Source organism: Ranitomeya variabilis, chromosome 2 (genome assembly GCF_051348905.1).
Source record: "Ranitomeya variabilis isolate aRanVar5 chromosome 2, aRanVar5.hap1, whole genome shotgun sequence".
Classification (NCBI taxonomy): Eukaryota; Metazoa; Chordata; class Amphibia; order Anura; family Dendrobatidae; genus Ranitomeya; species Ranitomeya variabilis.
Window position 1 is genome coordinate 126,167,518 of NC_135233.1, and position 19,422 is coordinate 126,186,939.

A 19,422-nucleotide genomic window follows, 5' to 3' on the forward strand; every position below is an offset into this window, starting at 1 on the left:
TTATCTGTACAATTCAAAAGAAAAATAAACTAAAAAGTTTTCAGGTGGAAAAATAAAAATTAAAACAAAAGACGCGTCCCTGGCCTGCGAGATTCCTTCTCCCTGGCTTGATAGTGAGTCAACCGTGGATCCTGTTACCTGATAGCAGACCCTGCAATCTCCGAGAGGTCCTTTTCTACCCAGGAGGACATAATCTGCACTGTACAGCTACAAGTGATGTAAACCTGGGAAGGAAAACTTCACAAAGTCCTGGGTTAGGCCGGGTTCACATTAGCGTATCTGTGCGCAGAGTATGCCCACATACAGATCTGCATAGATCAGCATACGTCTTGCGTACCTATATTTAACATTGTGTACGCAGGGACAAGCGTTGGCATGTTTGTGTGCGGATACGTCCGCATGCGTTGGTTCGTCACGCCCGTCGAACGCAACATGTTGCATTTTTTGTCTCGTAAAATATGCGCAGGCATGTGCATGCGGATGAGTGCATCAAAACAATGCATTACTGTCTATGGGAATGCATTGATAGGCAAGGAGATGAGTACGCATGCTTTCGATACGCTTGCGTACTGCGGACTGCACATGTCCAAGAACACACCCATTGAGACATGCCCTCCTGGAAATATCGAACGCATGTGCATAAACAATGCAAACTCACGCAAAAAACACATGCACACGCAGCATTTTTTTTTTTTTTTTTTTTCATGATGCGTAAGCTGATGCGGATAAAAAATGCAGTGTAAGCATGCATTTAAATGCGTTTTGGCTGCGTTTGCACATGCAGATGATATGCTGCGCACAAATACACTAATGTGAACCTAGCCTTATTCTGTCACTGTAGGCATTAAATCCTATTACAAATCCTATTGCAGTGTCCAACCGCCATCTACTGTCTTCCTAACATAACTACACCATCAACTGAGCATACAGATTTTCCTTATTAAGTCTACTTTTGCTTTCACACTTACGGAACAACACTATTGGGCGGATCTTTACACCGGTGGCCCCCAAAACAGCATACCCTTTTTTGACTAAAGTGGCACCAATGCCTAACTTGTCGATCCCTTTACACGGGACTTCTAAGTGCACCCAGGAAAACCCTCTCAAAACTTTGACCAATACCTACATGGAAGATAGCCCCTCTCCTCCTTCTCGGTATATCACTTCCTATCACGTTGAAAACAAAAAGATGGGACGCACCTCCGCCAGTACAGACAAGTTCGCTATCCCACATGACAGCACACACAGAGGCGCTATCCTCTCCATTGATTTCAAATGTCTAGATGTTGCGGGAACTCATACATTCTTTACCAACAAAACAAGATATTGACTCCCTAGTGCAGAGACTTGAAACCTCTTATCAGCAAGCAATTGACTCATTATTAACCTTGGTGCCTTGGGAATTTGCTGTGTTTCTCACTGATGGAGAAGGATGTCAGCTTATGGTGAAGAGTTCCATAGCCTCCAACACAATTACATTTTCCTCCTTATAGCTACCCAATTTAGGGAAAGATAAAGAGCTCTACACATTCTTAGACCAATAAACGATGATCTTAGGGGGATTTTAACACAGCCTTTGACCCATCTATGGACAACTCCAAGAGATCTTCCTTCACGTCCCACACAAAAACACATTTTAAAATGCCTGCAAGAGCATCAACTGATACTTGGTGTTTGCTCCACCCTGCAGACAGGGATTTCTCCTTCTATTCCAACGCTGCTTATACGAGAATAGACTACTTTTTACTAAAACATCAAGACATTACTCTACTCCAAAGGACCTCTATGGACAGTATCTTCTTCTCGGATCACGCCCTTGTTAGTGTTTCGATTACATTTTCTATCTTTAGACCCAAGCAATGCCACTAGCTCGTCTCTTCTCGATGAACGCATTGTGAAGTCCGACCTCCAGAAATCTATTGACACATATTTCAAGGTCAAATCCATTGGGGAAACAGACAAGTGTGTGGTTAGGGTGGTACTTATTAAACATGGGATGCGGGTGAAACGAGAACGCACCCATGAGATTACCTATCTGCTGGAGAAGAATAGTGACCTGGAAAGTCTACATAAACACATCTCTTCTGAGGGTGCCTGAGGAAGGTCCTTATAACTAAACAGGAAGCCCTCCGCTCTTTATTCTTACACAAAGTGAAAGCCGATTTTACCAAATGCCGTCATTATTATGAACATGCTAACAAAAGTGGCAAGTCACTAGCGCTGCCCTTGAGAGAACAGAGAAATAACACCTATGTCCCTCACATTCTGGACCATGCGCTATGTCCCTCACAATTACGGGCAGCCGTAAAAGAATCCAAATCAGGGAAAGCTTTGGTCCCAGATGGGCTTTCCTTTCCTTATTCTAAATAGTTTTGTGGTATTTCTTGCTCCCCACCTTATCTCTAATTTCAATGCAATGACTCAGGGCTCCTCATTTCCAGGAGACTACTCGACAATTCATTCATCAGTCATTCATAAAGAGGGGAAAGATCCATCCCTTTGTACAAGTTGCAGACGCATCTCACTTCTTAATGTATGTAAAGTAAGCTGCGGAGACACCATCACGTGTTTCTCAACGCAAGCAATGAATAGCCAGGCCTTTCTCCAGGAAGGAACAACCACGGGAAGGGCAGCATCCAATAAAGGAGAATATCCAATAAAGGAAGACCACCACTTCTTAATGTAGACATTAAATTATTAGCAAAAATGATTGCGTCCAGATTGGCCCCTCTTTTAACTGATACTATTCACCCATATCAGGTGGGGTTTACGAGAGGTAGTGAGGCTAGAGACAATACAACCAAGACATTAAATCTCATACATAGAGCCAGAGTGAAGTCCCAGCCCCTCATGATCTTATCTACTGACGCAGAAAAGGCTTTTGACAGGATAAACTTGTCTTTCATGAATGATACATTATATATCCTGGGATTAAAACATAGTATGTTACATTGGATCTTATACTCAAAACTAATGCTAGAGTCAAGGTTGATGTGTTTCTATCTCAGGACTTTACTATATGCAATGGTAAACGACAAGGTTACCCTTTATCCACTTTAATTTTTTTACTAACACTGGAGCACTTCCTTAGGAGGATCCGGTCCAACACTAACATTACGGGCCTCTGTATCCGGCATTCTCCAAACACGATTCCGGCTTAAACAGATTACTTACTTTTCTTCATATCCAACCCAGCTATCACACTTTAAAATTTAATGACAGTATTCCACTTATACAACAGCCTATCTAATTTCAAAATCAACTTCTCCAAATCAGAGGCCACGAACATTAACATTCCTTCCTTTACTATAGCGCCCTTGAAAACTGCATTCAGTTTAAAATAGGCTAATTCAGCCTTGAATCTTGTTTCAGAAAGATGTAAACCTGACATGCTGGCTCAATTTTCTTAATTCAGTCAGTACAGGAGAACTGCTCAAGGTGAACAAGGAATGCTTTTAAATGGTGTGGCAGAAGCGCAACTTTAAAGATGAACATTCTCCCTTGGATCTTGCATGTAATACGAGCCCCGCTCCCCCGGTTGTGGATCCCTTGTCCTTATTCGGGAGACTTGCAGCAGTACAAAGTTTATATGGTCGCGGAAGCCACATCTGATCAGAAGAGCTGTTTAATATCACCCGAATCCTCAGGCAGTATAGCCCTGTCCGATTTCAGTTCCTACTATATCGCCTCTCACCTTCTAAGAATCTTGGAATGGTGGGCGCAGAGGCCTTGGTTGGGATTGAACAAACTTTCACCAATATTCCTCTGATTGCTACTCCCTGGCTGGACTTGACTTTGGTTAAATCAGTTAAAATACATCCTGCGATTGGAGCTACACTCACCTGCTGCACCCTTCCTTTTGTTCTCTGATATATTATACCGCAATAGTCCCCTATTCTGGGTAATCCCCTCTTTCCCCAGGATTAGATGACAACGTGTTTCGTACCTGTTTAATTAGAGGCTATTTCAGAATATCTCATTTTGGAGCTAGACAAAACAAGTCCTCAAAGTTACAATTTCTCAGCATCACTGCAGCATCCCCCTCAGGAATCTGGAGAGTTGGTCAACTTTCTCATTTATTTCACTCACCCCGAGACCGTTCTATAATCATGATAAAATGACCTTTGAAACAGAGTGTGTGGGCATGGGACCTCTAAGACATAACTTATTCTCATATTCTTTATTGATTGAACCCCCCGACCAACTCGTCATCCCATTTCAAACTCAATGGAAGGGTGACCTGGGCATATCCGTATCTAAGGATCAATGGAGACAGATTTTGCAATAACACACAAAACATCCATTTGTTCTTGTTTCCATAAAGCCGGACATAAACTGCTGTCGGGTGGTATAGTGTCCCAACTCGCCTACACTCCATCTTCCCAGATGCCAATCTCATGTGTTGGAGATGTCGGGAGGAGAAAGGGGACATGCTACATATATTCTGGTCTTGTAGACGTCTGCATCCGTTCTGGGGACAAAGTGCAACAAGTGATATTTAGGATTACTAATCTGAAATTGGACTTTAAGCCAGCTGTCCTCCTTCTCCATCACTGTGACATTCCTCTGAAAATCTATAAGCATTCTAATATAAAGCACCTAATTGCTACTGCAACCCTTTGCTTTGGTAAAAGAAATCCACTCCAACGGTCTCCCTGTGGTTTTCTAAAATGAATAAGGTAATGCTGATGGAACCTCGGACTTCTACAGCTAGTAATTCATATGACCGCTTCTACAAAACTTGGTTTTACTGAATGGAATTTGTAACTTCTGATGAATATCGGGCCCTTGTCTAGAAAGCTAAGCCCTTGGATCCAAGACTCTTTGTCTGACTACCTACCATTTCCTCCCCCCTTTATTATTTCTTTTCTTCAATTATTTTGTATTATAAAATGGTTCATTTGGCATTACAATGCACATTTGGATTTACTGTTATGAATGGATTCATGTTTTAAAAAGTTCAAGTAGTTCTATGTACTCTGTATATTCATCTTTATTGATGTATTTCTGTGTTGGTTATGGTTACTACTGTTCTCCTAATCTGATCCCCTTCGATTTTTTATCTTTGGGGTCAATTGTCTATGCTGTGAGGATGCGAGATGTGCAGCATCTGAAACAACGGATACTGGAAGCCTGTGCTAGCATTTCTTCTACGGTGTTGCTATCAGTGTGTCAAGAGTGGGAGAAGAGGGTTGCATTGACAATCCAACACAATGGGCAGCACTTTGAACACATTTTGTAAGTTGTCATAAACTTGTAAATAACTCATGAAAGAATACAGTTACATTAAAACCAAGCACACCATTGTTTTTCTTGTGAAATTCTCAATAAGTTTGATGTGTCACATGACCCTCTTCCCATTGGAAAAAATAAAGTTGGATTCAAAATGTCTGACTTCAAAATGGCCACCATGGTCACCACCCATCTTGAAAAGTTTTTCCCCTCCCATATACTAATGTGCCACAAACAGGAAGTTGATATCACCAACCATTCCCATTTTATTTAGGTGTATCCACCCTGTAATACTTTGTTGAGGTGACTCTTGAATTTATGACAGCATTCAGTATTTTTGGGTAGGAGTCTATAGGCATGGAACATCTAGAACTGGCAATCTTTGTCCACTCTATCTTGTAGTAGTGTTCCAAACCTATTAGATTGTAAGGTCATCTCCTGTGTACTTATTGACTTTTCATCAATTTTTGAGGGGCGTCCAGTTCCAGATAATGTCACTGGTGTACCAAATGTAAGCCATTTCTTGATGACCATGTTCACACTGTTCCATGGTATATCTAATGCCTTGGAAATGCTTATGTACCCTTCACCTGAATGATAACTTTCAACAATGAGATGCCTTTGCTGTGTTGTAAGCTGTTTACAGACCATGGCTTTTACTGTAAAATGCAACTAAGAAAATTCCAGAAAAATCCTACTAGAACAACTAACCTTTATATTGAGTTAATCAACAACAGTGTAGATGATGGCAGCTGTGCACTGACTATTATTTAACATGAGTTTAATTATAAGAGAGCGGTCACAGTTAAGCAACCTATTTATTTTAGTTTTGTTATTTTTATTTTCCCCCTCAAAATGATTTAAGTTTTTCAGTATTTATCAATAAATTAGTCCAAAATATGAGAAACTATGTAAATCGGAAAAAGGGGGTAGAGCAGACCATGCTGTGCAGTTTATATGCCACGGCTGAAGTCTGAGTGATGGGTGCCGATACTGCTGGTGAGGTACAGCTGATAATGAGAAGGAAGTCCGGCACGACCACCCAACAATAAAAGTAGACTTTATTTAAATAACACAGGATCCAAAATTACATCTTAAAACCTGACGCATTTAGTCATAGGATATGAAATGGAATCATGTGAAAACTATTTAAATGGGTATGAACCAATCATATAAGTAGAAACATAGCCACATTGAAAACAAAACAAAAGCTGTGTGCTGCAAAAATCAATAAATTATATTAAAGTATCAATCAAATATACGGTACTAGTACTTATACTTAGTGTAAACTATGGCTGACATTAAAGGTGTAAAAAGTTCTGAAATTCTTCTTCTTGTTGTGACTTTTTTAGACAACAAAAACCTGGCATTTTATACTTTTTATATCCACTGTACATAAACTAGGCCAAGTTGAGTCTTATCCTGCATAGTCAGATCTTGAAAAGCATTGCAATTCTGCACATTTTACCTAACTCTCACTACATCAGTGGTCATAAAAATGGATACCTAAGGTCCTGCAATGCCAGCACATGAGAAAAGAGCATAAGGAATCAGAAAAGCTATACTACATTTCTAATTGGAGGTATTTACTAATATTATTATTATTACACCTACTACATATTGGGATATGATCTTGGAGATGGGAATACCCCTTTTAACTGCTTTCTCCACTCAAACATAATCAATCATTTCATTCTTTAGATAAGTGGGGGATCCTCCCACTGATTTCGCCACTTTCTATGATGCAAATGTGCTTTTAAAAAGTTAAACTAGAAAACAAATTTAAATGCAAATTATAGTATAATGTACATTGGGTAAAACTTGTTTTGCCACAATTTATCCAACACTGTAAAAACGTATTCCCCTACACCATATTCCAAATTTCCCTGAAATCTCATCCACAGGAGATCATCAATTTAGACATATACCCTGAGGCTATGTGTGCATGTCAGGATTTCTTCCGGAGTTTTCACATTTTTTTCACATTTTTTTTTCGTTATAAAAACGCTTAAAATCCGCATACATATGCATCCTATCATTTAGAATGCATTCCGCAATTTTTGTGCATATGTTGTGTTTTTCTCCGCGAAAAAAAACGCATGTTCATTATTTTGTAGATTTTTTGTGGATTTCCCACTATATTATTGCATCCCAGAACCTCCGAAAAAAATCCGCAAAAAATCCGCAAAAAAGCGGAAAAAAACTCGTGAAATACGCATGCAGATTTCTTGCAGAAAATGTCCGGTTTTGTTCAGGAAATTTCTGCAAGAAATCCGGACGTGTGCACATACCCTAATAGATAGTAGCCGGACCATTGGAAGGTCGTAGAGGCATGGCCCTGAATCTCATTGATTGGATTATGAATTTTCTGATTTTGTTTGTTCATGCCCCCTATAAATTATAATGTGCTCTGGAATATGATGGCGCTATATAAATAAATAAATAAATATTATTTTATAATTATTATTATTGTTGGTGTACCTTTTACTGTTCTGAGCTATGCTTTATTTATGTTGGGTTAAGTTCATTTTAGACTGAATGAAAAGTGCCATGTTTGTCCATGATGCAGAATAACATACATACATAATGTAAACCTGCTGAAAGATATCGCTGTTACTGTGCAGTGATCCAAAGAAGCAAATAAGAGATGTTGATAATTTATAGCACGCAGTCAGATGGATTGTAGCTTAAAAGATTTATTACAAGGGTTTTTAAAGGTTAAACATTGAAAGAAAAAAGGCAAATTTAACAATAATTGCGATACTGAAAATGCATAGATTTAATAAATGGTTTGTCCATTTTTAGAAAAAAGGGTTTGCTTTATTTATATATTTCTTTTTTGCACAAACAGCACCACTCTCATTTATGGGATAAAGTGGCAACACGAGACACTGGGAAAGAAACAGAGCAGACCATTTTTTCCTAATCCTAATATGTATAGGTTATGGCATTCTGAAACTGTTAGGGTGCTGTCACATTGCGTTCTTGTCCACACTCCCATCAGGCTTTGTGTCCGAATCCCCCGCAATACAGGATTCAGGCGTATGTGCCGACGAGGCCATTGACTATAATGGTGCTGACAGAGTCAACATGTGCTCTGTCATACATCATTTTCAGCCATATACGCCTACAGGAAGCGGACACATGGATGTGGTAGACTGTGTCTGATTGTCCACCTCCAGTAGTAAACTATGTCTGAGTGCCCACCTCCAGTGGTAGACTGTGTCTGAGTGTCCACCTCCAGTAGTAGATTGTGTCCGATTGTCCATCTCCAGTAGTAGACTGTGTCTGAGAGTCCATCTTCAGTAGTAGACTGTGTCTGAGTGTCCACCTCCAGTAGTAGATTGTGTCCGAGTGTCAACCTCCAGTAGTACGCTGTGTCTGAGTGCCCGCCTCCAGTAGTAGACTGTGTCTGAGTGTCCACCTCCAGTAGTAGACTGTGTCTGAGTGTCCACCTCCAGTAGTAGACTGTGTCTGAGAATCCACCTCCAGTAGTAGACTGTGTCTGAGTGTCCACCTCCAGTAGTAGACTGTGTCTGAGTGTCCACCTCCAGTAGTAGACTGTGTCTGAGAATCCACCTCTAGTAGTAGACTGTGTCTGAGTGTCCTCCTCCAGTAGTAGACTGTGTCTGAGTGTCCACCTCCACGCTTGAAAATGATGCATGATAGAGCCCACGTTGACTCGGTCTGCACCTTTATAGTCACTGGCCCTGTCGGCACATACGCCTGAATCCTGTATTGCGGGGGGTTTAGACGCAAACCTCAATGGGACCAATGAGTGTGTACAAGAACGCAATGTGAAAGGAGCCTTAGGTGAGAGTATAACATTTTCAACTTTTTACTTTATTTTCTACACCAAATTTGCAGCTTTCACCTCAGCCACCATTCTTTAAAAAAGTCCTTGATGTCTGAGAAATCTTACTTACTGTTATCCACCTTCCAGTTTATTATTTACCCCCTGCCTTAATTTCTATCCACCCCAAAGGTCTGTCTCTCAGTACTTGCTTCACTTTCACTATTCACTTTCCATAATCCCCTTACAATCCCCAAAAATACTCCTATCATTCTTCTGCCAACGTACCACAGCTTTCTAAAAGTATCGTACATACTTGGATAAGCCGTCAAGATGGGTCACTTACATGAACTGCTCCGGTAAACATTACTTTATACACTTTGCCTATAATGGTGGCTCTGATTACTTCAACCAGTATGGAAGTTGGTAACGTAATGGTCGTAATGGAAATGTGATAGCCGGTATCTCCTAATTTTGTTTTCATCTTTATAAAACACTTGTCTATATAAACATGACTGGATCCTTTCAATGTAAGAATATGTTTGGAGTTATTCCAATGCAGAGGGATAAAACATAGCAGGCTAATAATGAAAAATCAAGAACATACGGTCACACAAATAGAAAGGGATGGGACCAACTTTCTCCAAAGACCCATCAGAACTGCCTCTATACTATGTAAAGATATCTATATGGGCCAGGTGCATTATGATAAATTCAAAAATCTTTTTTCCTTTTCATATTATTATATGTTAGTTTCCTCTCATATATTGGTATATGACTTATTTAGATTATCGGAATGGTGGATACATTTTATACCTTGGAAATTATTATTCCTCATACTTATCAGGGTCTTCTTCAACATGTGCAAAATGCAAAACTGAAAAACCTAAAGTGTTCTTTCCATCGAGATTATTTATGTCATCGCTATCTGATAGATGGGGTCCCAGTGGTGCCCCATTTGGGAACACCCCTCTAACAGCTAGTTATTTAATTATTTTCTACTAAGTTAGAGAACCCAGTAAATAATGGTAATGAATAATATTGTATTTTATATATTAAAAAAGCTACACAAGCAAGTCCCCTTTGAGACCAGGGTTGAAAGCTTTAGTAATAATATATATATATTAAAAGCTTTATATTAAAAACTCGCTATGTTATAATTCTTTAATAAAAGAGTAGATATTTTCAGTGATACAACTGTTGTTTAGGTAGAGAGCCAGTTATAGTATTGGGGATATTATTATCGTTGGAGCAGATTACAGATCCAGTGAATCTGTATGCAGCTTGGAAACAACTTTTGAGCGCCCTCCACCATGTTAAAATTTCCTGAAATGTTTGATGATTTTCCCTAGTCCTCATCTTTTACTGATAAGAATGTCTTGTCTTATAGAGATCATATGACTGGCACTATTTTATGGTTAATGATTGATATTTGTGCTATTTTGCCAACACTACTGTAAGGGAACTACATTGGCATATCTGTGCCATCATTTTGGCAACTGGTGTGGCCCTTGTGTGAAAATAATCTGCTGTGAGTACTACAATATGGAATAGTTTGTAGTCAAGAGCACCGGGTATCCACAAAATACAGTATTGTGTTGGGATTACAGTCAGGGCTTGTGTTGCAGGAAGAGGGATGGAGCAAAAATGGGGCTTACATGTAAAATGGGTTCCTATGTGTCCACGATTGAGGCTCCTACACACAGCTAGTGATTGTTTTGGCCCCCAAATTGTGGTTTGGCAGCAACATCTCCTGTATGGAGGTACAACGTCCTACTATACGGCTGTACCACGGTCGAGCTCATTGAGCAAAGCAGAGTGAACTCTGAAGATCTCTTGCCTGGTGGGAGACTGGTCTATGGACGACTTCTCACTCAACTTCTCTTTGTTTTCTAGTCCAGAGGACCTAAAATCTCAGAACATAGCAGAGATACAGTTTGATATAATTCATCAGAATCCATCATTATTCCATTTGGCAAATTACAGAAAAATACATACAGGAAAGATATATATCTTAGTACTGTGTTAGCCAGTAGATAGAAAAATGTTTAGAATTGAGAGTCCTCAGTGGTTGATACCTTTTAATGGCTAACTGAAAAGATGGTAACAAATTGCAAGCTTTCCAGACTACTCAGGTCTCTTCATCAGGCATAGACTAATACAAATTCTGAAGAATCTTATGTTGTGCGTAAATATGTGATTTTTCAGAATTTGTATTAGTCTATGCCTGGTGAAGAGATCTGAGTAGTCTGGAAAGCTTGCAATTTGTTACCATCTTTTCAGTTAGCCATTAAAACGTATCAACCACTCAGAAAAATACATATGCAGTTTTAGCTGCTAAAATAATTGATTCTGTTGTATATACTAATAATTTTGTGAATTATTTTATGGAAGGACATAGAAATAATTCATTGAGTAACCCATTTATCTAGATACTCTGTCCAGAGCAGAGAAGCTGTTAATATGTCACCCCAAAAATGGCCTATAAACTAAGGCCACCGCCATCAGGGGCTTATCTACAGCATTTTGTAATGCGATGTCGTCCTCTTCTTTGCTTTCTGCCACGGCTCCTGCACAGGTGTACTGATTTGCCCTGATGAGCAGGTGCTGGGCCTCTCTGACCTTTCCCGGCGCCTGCGCACTGCAGTACTTTGCTCTGCCCTCCAACAGGGAAGACAAAGTACGCCTGTGCCGGAGCCACGGCAAGAAGACAAGAAGAGGACGTCATCGTAAGAAGATGGGATGCGCCGGACCCGCGACGCCAATCGGTGCGGAACGCCCCTGGGTGAGTATAATCTAACCTGTTTTTCTTATCTTTCAGGATACATCGGGGGCTTATCTACAGCATTACAGAATGCTGTAGATAAGCCCCTGATGCTGGTGGGCTTAGTTTATAGGCCATTTTTGGGGTGACAGGTTCACCCATAGTACCTGGAACCAAAGTAAAGGAAGTATCTTCTACTCCCACCCAAGACCCCATATGAGGGCATTGTAGTATTTAGCTGTCATAAGTATACTATTATATTATATTTTTTTCTGTTGTCTGTGTGCTAATATTTAGGAAATTGGAACAATTGTGGACATTCGTCACATTTCACATTGGACATATAGAGCCTTGGTTGTACTCACTTCTTTTTAAACAGTTTTCGGAATGAGCTTCTGAAGCCACCCTTCTGGTCTGATCTAGGATGATGGTCACTGAAAGATGTTTGCTCCGTTTCGTCCTTATGGTAAAATCTTGCATTTCCATCCATGTGGATATCCTTACGAGAAAAGTAGATGACAGGTTAACTATTGTGATTTCAGTTCTAGTAATAAGATTTAAAATGAACTGTTATTCAGCATCACAATTAAAAAGAATCTCAGGTTTTTGCTATTTATTCTAAGAAAAGCATGACCCAGGGTGAAGTGAATTCCAGTGATGTGATACTTACTAAGCTGCTTGTTGCTATTTCAATAAAACAGTGTTTTATCATCAAGAGATTATCACTAGAGGACTAATTCTGATGCCATATAGACTTACTCCTTTGTGAACCCTGCCCCCACCACTGACTGGTAGCTTTCTGCCTATGCACAGAGTACAAAGAAAGCTGCCAATCAGTGGTGTGGGCTGGGTTATACAAAGCTCAGCATTCAGAATACTGGTAGATCCACAGCAGTATAAACAGTGATTTTATCAAACCTACAGCAAGCAACCCAGTAAGTGATAAATCACTGGAATCAGGGTCTCTTCTCCTACATCATGCTTCTTTCAGCTAACAAAGCAAAAACCTGGTGATAGATTCTCTTTAAAAATACATAATCACTTTCTCATTTACATATAGCCCTTGAACAAACACTTAACACAGACTATGATTTCTAGTTATCTAATATTCTAAGATAAATAGGATTGGCCTTGTTTTGCAGAAACTCTACTTTATTGGCTGTCTGGCATTGCAGCTCTACCTTATTCAAAGCTGAGCTGAATGCCAACGACATCCCATGGATAAAAGTAGAACTGTATGTGACATAAAAAAAATAGTTTGTATTAGTTTTATAATTGTGAAGGTTGAGAATAGTCCACAGAGTTTCACCTATGATAAAGCTTAACTCAAAACTCATGTGAAAAAGAACTGTAAGATTTGTTCCGCTAGAATATGTGAGTGAGCACGCCTTGTTGAATCTCAAAGGGGTTTTCTAAATATTGCCAGTTACCTCCTTTCCATAGGATTGTGAATAACTTGCTGATGGCTGGGGGTCCAACTCTTGTGACCCTCAGTGATTCCAAGAAAGGGATTCTGCAGAGCCTGATCATAAATGAATCAGTCCGCATCCCTGACCACCACTTCATTCACTGTTCTTGGGACTGCCAGATATAGCAGGGCGCTGTACTCTGCTTTCTCTAGCAGTTCCATAGACAATGAAGGAGAAGGGATTACTTGGGATTTTGGGAAAACCCCCATTACATATTAGACTGTACTATGATAATGGAGTAGAAGATGTAAAGTTCTTACAAAACACTGTGTCACACAGGTACGGACTGGGGCTGAAATTCAGCCCTGGCATTTGAAATCACACAGGCCCATGGTGTCCCTGTCCCCATGAACCAGATGAGATATATTACTAATATTACCCTGGATGGAGGAAAGGAAGATTTACTACAAGACCAATATTTCTAATTATACCCACGGCATGCTGAGGCAAGTGACGGAGTGACCGGCTTTGTACTCCGTCACAACTCTTAACAGTATGGGTGCCTTGGGAACATTGATTCTGTTAACAACGTAGCACACAAGGCAGCCCACGACTAGACAGGCCCTTCTGGCATTTGCCAGAATTGCCAAATGGCCAGTCCGGCCCTGGTGTCACATCATGTGTATTCCACATAGTAGATAAAATCTGGAAGCTTCTTTACTTATTATAACTGGTAAAAAACAGATGCAGCATTGATGCGGAAAAATGAATGATATTAGCAGCACCTAGCCATTATGTGCATAGTTATTGTTAGTATTTACTTTGGTCCTTTTATCCTTTTAATAGTTTAGTGTCTGTATAGAGAAGATGGTGTTGCTTGGAGAAGAGCGACATGGGTCAAATGTGCCTACTTGTTCCAAAAACGAATTCACAGGATATTGGTCTAAAGTAAGCCATTTGTAAGGAAGAGAAAAATGCCTGATAAGTCCAACAAGATGACCCACATCTAGCCACTTCAGTACATATAATGCATCGTCTGCCTGCCCAATCTGGATGGTACCACAATGATACATTTGGTGCATCTTCTGCCCACCTAGTCTAGTTTGTGCCACTATGAACAATTTAGTGTATCAATTCGACAGCTTGGTCTATTTTTAAGTCTAGGTTTAAAACTAATAATAAATCTGTCTAAATGTTCTCAAAATTACTAAGTCATGAAATCACTCACCTCTAGTAAAGACCTACTTTCCACCTGTGGTCTCTGTGAAATGTAGAAGGGCCTGTGGGAGTTGCGGGTTGAAGCTGACAGACCATGAGATTGGATACCTCGATCCTGCTTGAACTGCATTCTATTGGCATGGGTACTTCTGGTGCTGTACAACCTGGTAGTCACGGTCTCATGATTTCGAGGGAACTCCTTGAGTGATCGGCTCAGTTGCTTGTTTTTTGCATGAATACCTTCGTGTCTGTAACTACTGTTGCTCACCGGTGACATACAACTCCTGGCCAACGGTTGATGAGAACGGTCTGTTCGGTTGGACTCAAGTGTGAAATTGATTGGCCTTAAAAAACAAATATCAAGGCTGGACTCTGAGGACCCTGCTGAACATGACTCATAAAGAGTCCTATTAGGGAAGGTTTCTTCTTCATATGGAGTAGAAATTCCTATTATTTCACCACCATATTCAAATTCTTCATAGTTGCGGGCAAAGTTTCCTTCAGGTAGAATATTGGATGAAGTTCTCATCGATCTTTCAACATCAAGCATTGCATCCACAGAATTACTTTCATATTCCATTTCAGGGATAGACTGTAGAGGGATGGAATTTGCCTCTTGATCGCTCCCAATGAATGTCATTGGTGCTGTGATGTTCTCGGGCCTTTCATGCTTCTTTCCCTCAACTTCCCAATCAGATGCCTTTAATGGTTGGATGGTGTCCAGCGGAGTCTGTCTGCTCTTCTTCATATGAGGAACTAGATGCCTTAAAAATATAAACATGAATAACTGCTTCAATTACAGTGTGTATGATATAAACCTGAAAACTTAAAGGGGATCTGTCCCTGGGTCAATAGTGGACAGTTTTTATCTTACTTTATTCCCACTGCTCCCCTGAATATTCCATTATTATTTTTATTTAAATAAAAATACAACATACTCAGGGAAGCAGCGGGAATAAAATAAGAGCAAAAACTGTCCACTTTTGACCCAGTAACAGGTCCTCTTCACAGGTGTTTTCCTGCCCAAGACTTTTATCAACCATCCACAGAATAAGAGATAAATATCTGTTTATTATGGAGCCCAAAACTGGAACCGCCAGCAATCATGAGAATATTACTCCTCACTTTGTTTGGGAGTAAATGAGCAGTATGTTAGCTGTCACTCCATTCAGTGTCTACAGGACTGACAGAGATGGCGGAGTACGATGGCGGAGTACAGCACATATAGACATAACCAGCATAGTAAGATGGAGCCAGAAATCAGGGTCCTTACCCCATGGTAGGTGGAGGTCCCAGCAGTGGAATCCCCAGCAATCAAACATTTATCACGTAACCCCCGGGCAGCTGATAAGTGTCTTCGTTTAAAAATCAGCTTTAAATGTTTTGTTTGTTGGGTATAACAAAGAATATAAGAGAGAGATCTGCAAGGAGATACTGTATGTACGGTACTTATCTTATTAAAGATTAAAGGGGTTCTCGGGGCAAATTATATTGATGCCCTATCTTTAGGATTTTTAAAACCAGATGGTGTCTGCATGCCATCCATTTTTATAACACACATGCACTGAGTTTAATGGGTGAGTATGATCCAAAGAATAGATCAGAGTAATGCCTTCTGTGATTTAGGGTTCCCTCACATCAGCGTATTAAAAATCGCTCCAATGTTCATCCTAAAAACTTGGTCACGTGTCATGTGCGTGTCATGCATATGCCACTCCGTATGTCATACGCGTGCAATGGAGATGTGCAATTGTTTCCTTACCTAGCATCTGTATGACATGCGAATGCAATCCGTGTGCTAAGCTTGATAAAGAACAAACGTGTTCGAAAGGCGTCACTTGCTCTTGTTCCTGTCCACCATTTTTTTAATTGTTTTTGGATGGAATAAAGATTACTCTGACAATTTTACCAGAAGCTGGAACACTTTTTCTTCTTTTTATAATGCTCTATGTAAATTAAAGCTAGCTTACAAAACTAATAAAGCAATATGATATAAAGATATAGAGAGATAATAGAAAGATGTTAGCTATATAATAGATGGATAATATAACATTTCACAAGCCCCCTACATATAATAAGCTTGTACCCTTTAAAGTGAACCTGTCAGCAGGATTGTGCACAATAACCTACACACAATGTCAGGTCAGCGCCGTTATACTGAGTACATGATGCTCTGATTATATATTCATCTGTTATGCTTATGACAGATCACTGATCCCTCACTGACCTGCCCCTTATTTTACATATTGTATATCTTATTGTTTTGAAAAAAAAAATTACATTCATCATGCAGGTGACGGCGGCGCCTGCGCAGTAGCATGATCGGATCTATAATATCCATATATTCATTTTATTTACATAGTTACATAGTTACATAGTTAGTAAGGCCGAAAAAAGACATTTGTCCATCCAGTCCAGCCTATATTCCATCATAATAAATCCCCAGATCTACGTCCTTCTACAGAACCTAATAATTGTATGATACAATATTGTTCTGCTCCAGGAAGACATCCAGGCCTCTCTTGAACCCCTCAACTGAGTTCGCCATCACCACCTCCTCAGGCAAGCAATTCCAGATTCTCACTGCCCTAACAGTAAAGAATCCTCTTCTATTTTGGTGGAAAAACCTTCTCTCCTCCAGACGCAAAGAATGCCCCCTTGTGCCCGTCACCTTCCTTGGTATAAACAGATCCTCAGCAAGATATTTGTATTGTCCCCTTATATATTTATACATGGTTATTAGATCGCCCCTCAGTCGTCTTTTTTCTAGACTAAATAATCCTAATTTCGCTAATCTATCTGGGTATTGTAGTTCTCCCATCCCCTTTATTAATTTTGTTGCCCTCCTTTGTACTCTCTCTAGTTCCATTATATCCTTCTTGAGCACCGGTGCCCAAAACTGGACACAGTACTCCATGTGCGGTCTAACTAGGGATTTGTACAGAGGCAGTATAATGCTCTCATCATGTGTATCCAGACCTCTTTTAATGCACCCCATGATCCTGTTTGCCTTGGCAGCTGCTGCCTGGCACTGGCTGCTCCAGGTAAGTTTATCATTAACTAGGATCCCCAAGTCCTTCTCCCTGTCAGATTTACCCAGTGGTTTCCCGTTCAGTGTGTAATGGTGATATTGATTCCTTCTTCCCATGTGTATAACCTTACATTTATCATTGTTAAACCTCATCTGCCACCTTTCAGCCCAAGTTTCCAACTTATCCAGATCCATCTGTAGCAGAATACTATCTTCTCTTGTATTAACTGCTTTACATAGTTTTGTATCATCTGCAAATATCAATATTTTACTGTGTAAACCTTCTACCAGATCATTAATGAATATGTTGAAGAGAACAGGTCCCAATACCGACCCCTGCGGTACCCCACTGGTCACAGCGACCCAGTTAGAGACTATACCATTTATAACCACCCTCTGCTTTCTATCACTAAGCCAGTTACTAACCCATTTACACACATTTTCCCCCAGACCAAGCATTCTCATTTTGTGTACCAACCTCTTGTGCGGCACGGTATCAAATGCTTTGGAAAAATCAAGATATACCACGTCCAATGACTCACCGTGGTCTAGCCTATAGCTTACCTCCTCATAAAAACTGATTAGATTGGTTTGACAGGAGCGATTTCTCATAAACCCATGCTGATATGGAGTTAAACAGTTATTCTCATTGAGATAATCCAGAATAACATCCTTCAGAAACCCTTCAAATATTTTACCAACAGTAGAGGTTAGACTTACTGGCCTATAATTTCCAGGTTCACTTTTAGAGCCCTTTTTGAATATTGGCACCACATTTGCTATGCGCCAGTCCTGCGGAACAGACCCCGTCGCTATAGAGTCCCTAAAAATAAGAAATAATGGTTTATCTATTACATTACTTAGTTCTCTTAGTACTCGTGGGTGTATGCCATCCGGACCCGGAGATTTATCTATTTTAATCTTATTTAGCCGGTTTCGCACCTCTTCTTGGGTTAGATTGGTGACCCTTAATATAGGGTTTTCATGGTTTCTTGGGATTTCACCTAGCATTTCATTTTCCACCGTGAATACCGTGGAGAAGAAGGTGTTTAATATGTTAGCTTTTTCCTCGTCATCTACAACCATTCTTTCCTCACTATTTTTTAAGGGGCCTACATTTTCAGTTTTTATTCTTTTACTATTGATATAGTTGAAGAACAGTTTGGGATTAGTTTTACTCTCCTTAGCAATGTGCTTCTCTGTTTCCTTTTTGGCAGCTTTAGTTAGTTTTTTAGATAAAGTATTTTTCTCCCTATAGTTTTTTAGAGCTTCAATGGTGCCATCCTGCTTTAGTAGTGCAAATGCTTTCTTTTTACTGTTAATTGCCTGTCTTACTTCTTTGTTTAGCCACATTGGGTTTTTCCTATTTCTAGTCCTTTTATTCCCACAAGGTATAAACCGCTTACAGTGCCTATTTAGGATGTTCTTAAACATTTTCCATTTATTATCTGTATTCTTATTTCTGAGGATATTGTCCCAGTCTACCAGATTAAGGGCATCTCTAAGCTGGTCAAACTTTGCCTTCCTAAAGTTCAGTGTTTTTGTGACTCCCTGACAAGTCCCCCTAGCGAAGGACAAGTGATACTGTACAATATTGTGGTCGCTATTTCCTAGATGCCCGACCACCTGCAGATTTGTTATTCTGTCAGGTCTATTAGATAGTATTAGGTCTAAAAGTGCTGCTCCTCTGGTTGGATTCTGCACCAATTGTGAAAGATAATTTTTCTTGGTTATTAGCAGAAACCTGTTGCCTTTATGGGTTTCACAGGTTTCTGTTTCCCAGTTAATATCCGGGTAGTTAAAGTCCCCCATAACCAGGACCTCATTATGGGTTGCAGCTTCATCTATCTGCTTTAGAAGTAGACTTTCCATGATTTCTGTTATATTTGGGGGTTTGTAACAGACCCCAATGAGAATTTTGTTACCATTTTTCCCTCCATGAATTTCGACCCATATGGACTCGACATTCTCATTC

General features: G+C 39.9%; 1 protein-coding gene across 7 annotated transcripts in view; it reads right to left on the minus strand.

Annotated features, from left to right (window-relative positions):
• Positions 1-7,914: 7,914 nt before the first annotated feature.
• Positions 7,915-19,422, minus strand: part of ARHGEF33 (Rho guanine nucleotide exchange factor 33) — a 192,395-nt gene continuing 180,887 nt past the window's right edge. For 6 of the 7 annotated variants that reach the window (XM_077282987.1, XM_077282982.1, XM_077282981.1 and 3 more), the window contains 3 exons: positions 14,427-15,180; positions 12,155-12,288; positions 7,915-10,931 (listed from right to left, as the gene is read on the minus strand). In XM_077282987.1, coding sequence (XP_077139102.1) covers positions 10,802-10,931; positions 12,155-12,288; positions 14,427-15,180 — 1,018 coding nt within the window. In that variant the 3' untranslated portion in view covers positions 7,915-10,801. Of the gene's footprint in view, positions 10,939-12,154; positions 12,289-14,426; positions 15,181-19,422 lie in introns of all 7 variants that reach the window. The other variant, XM_077282985.1, reaches the window with a different exon arrangement.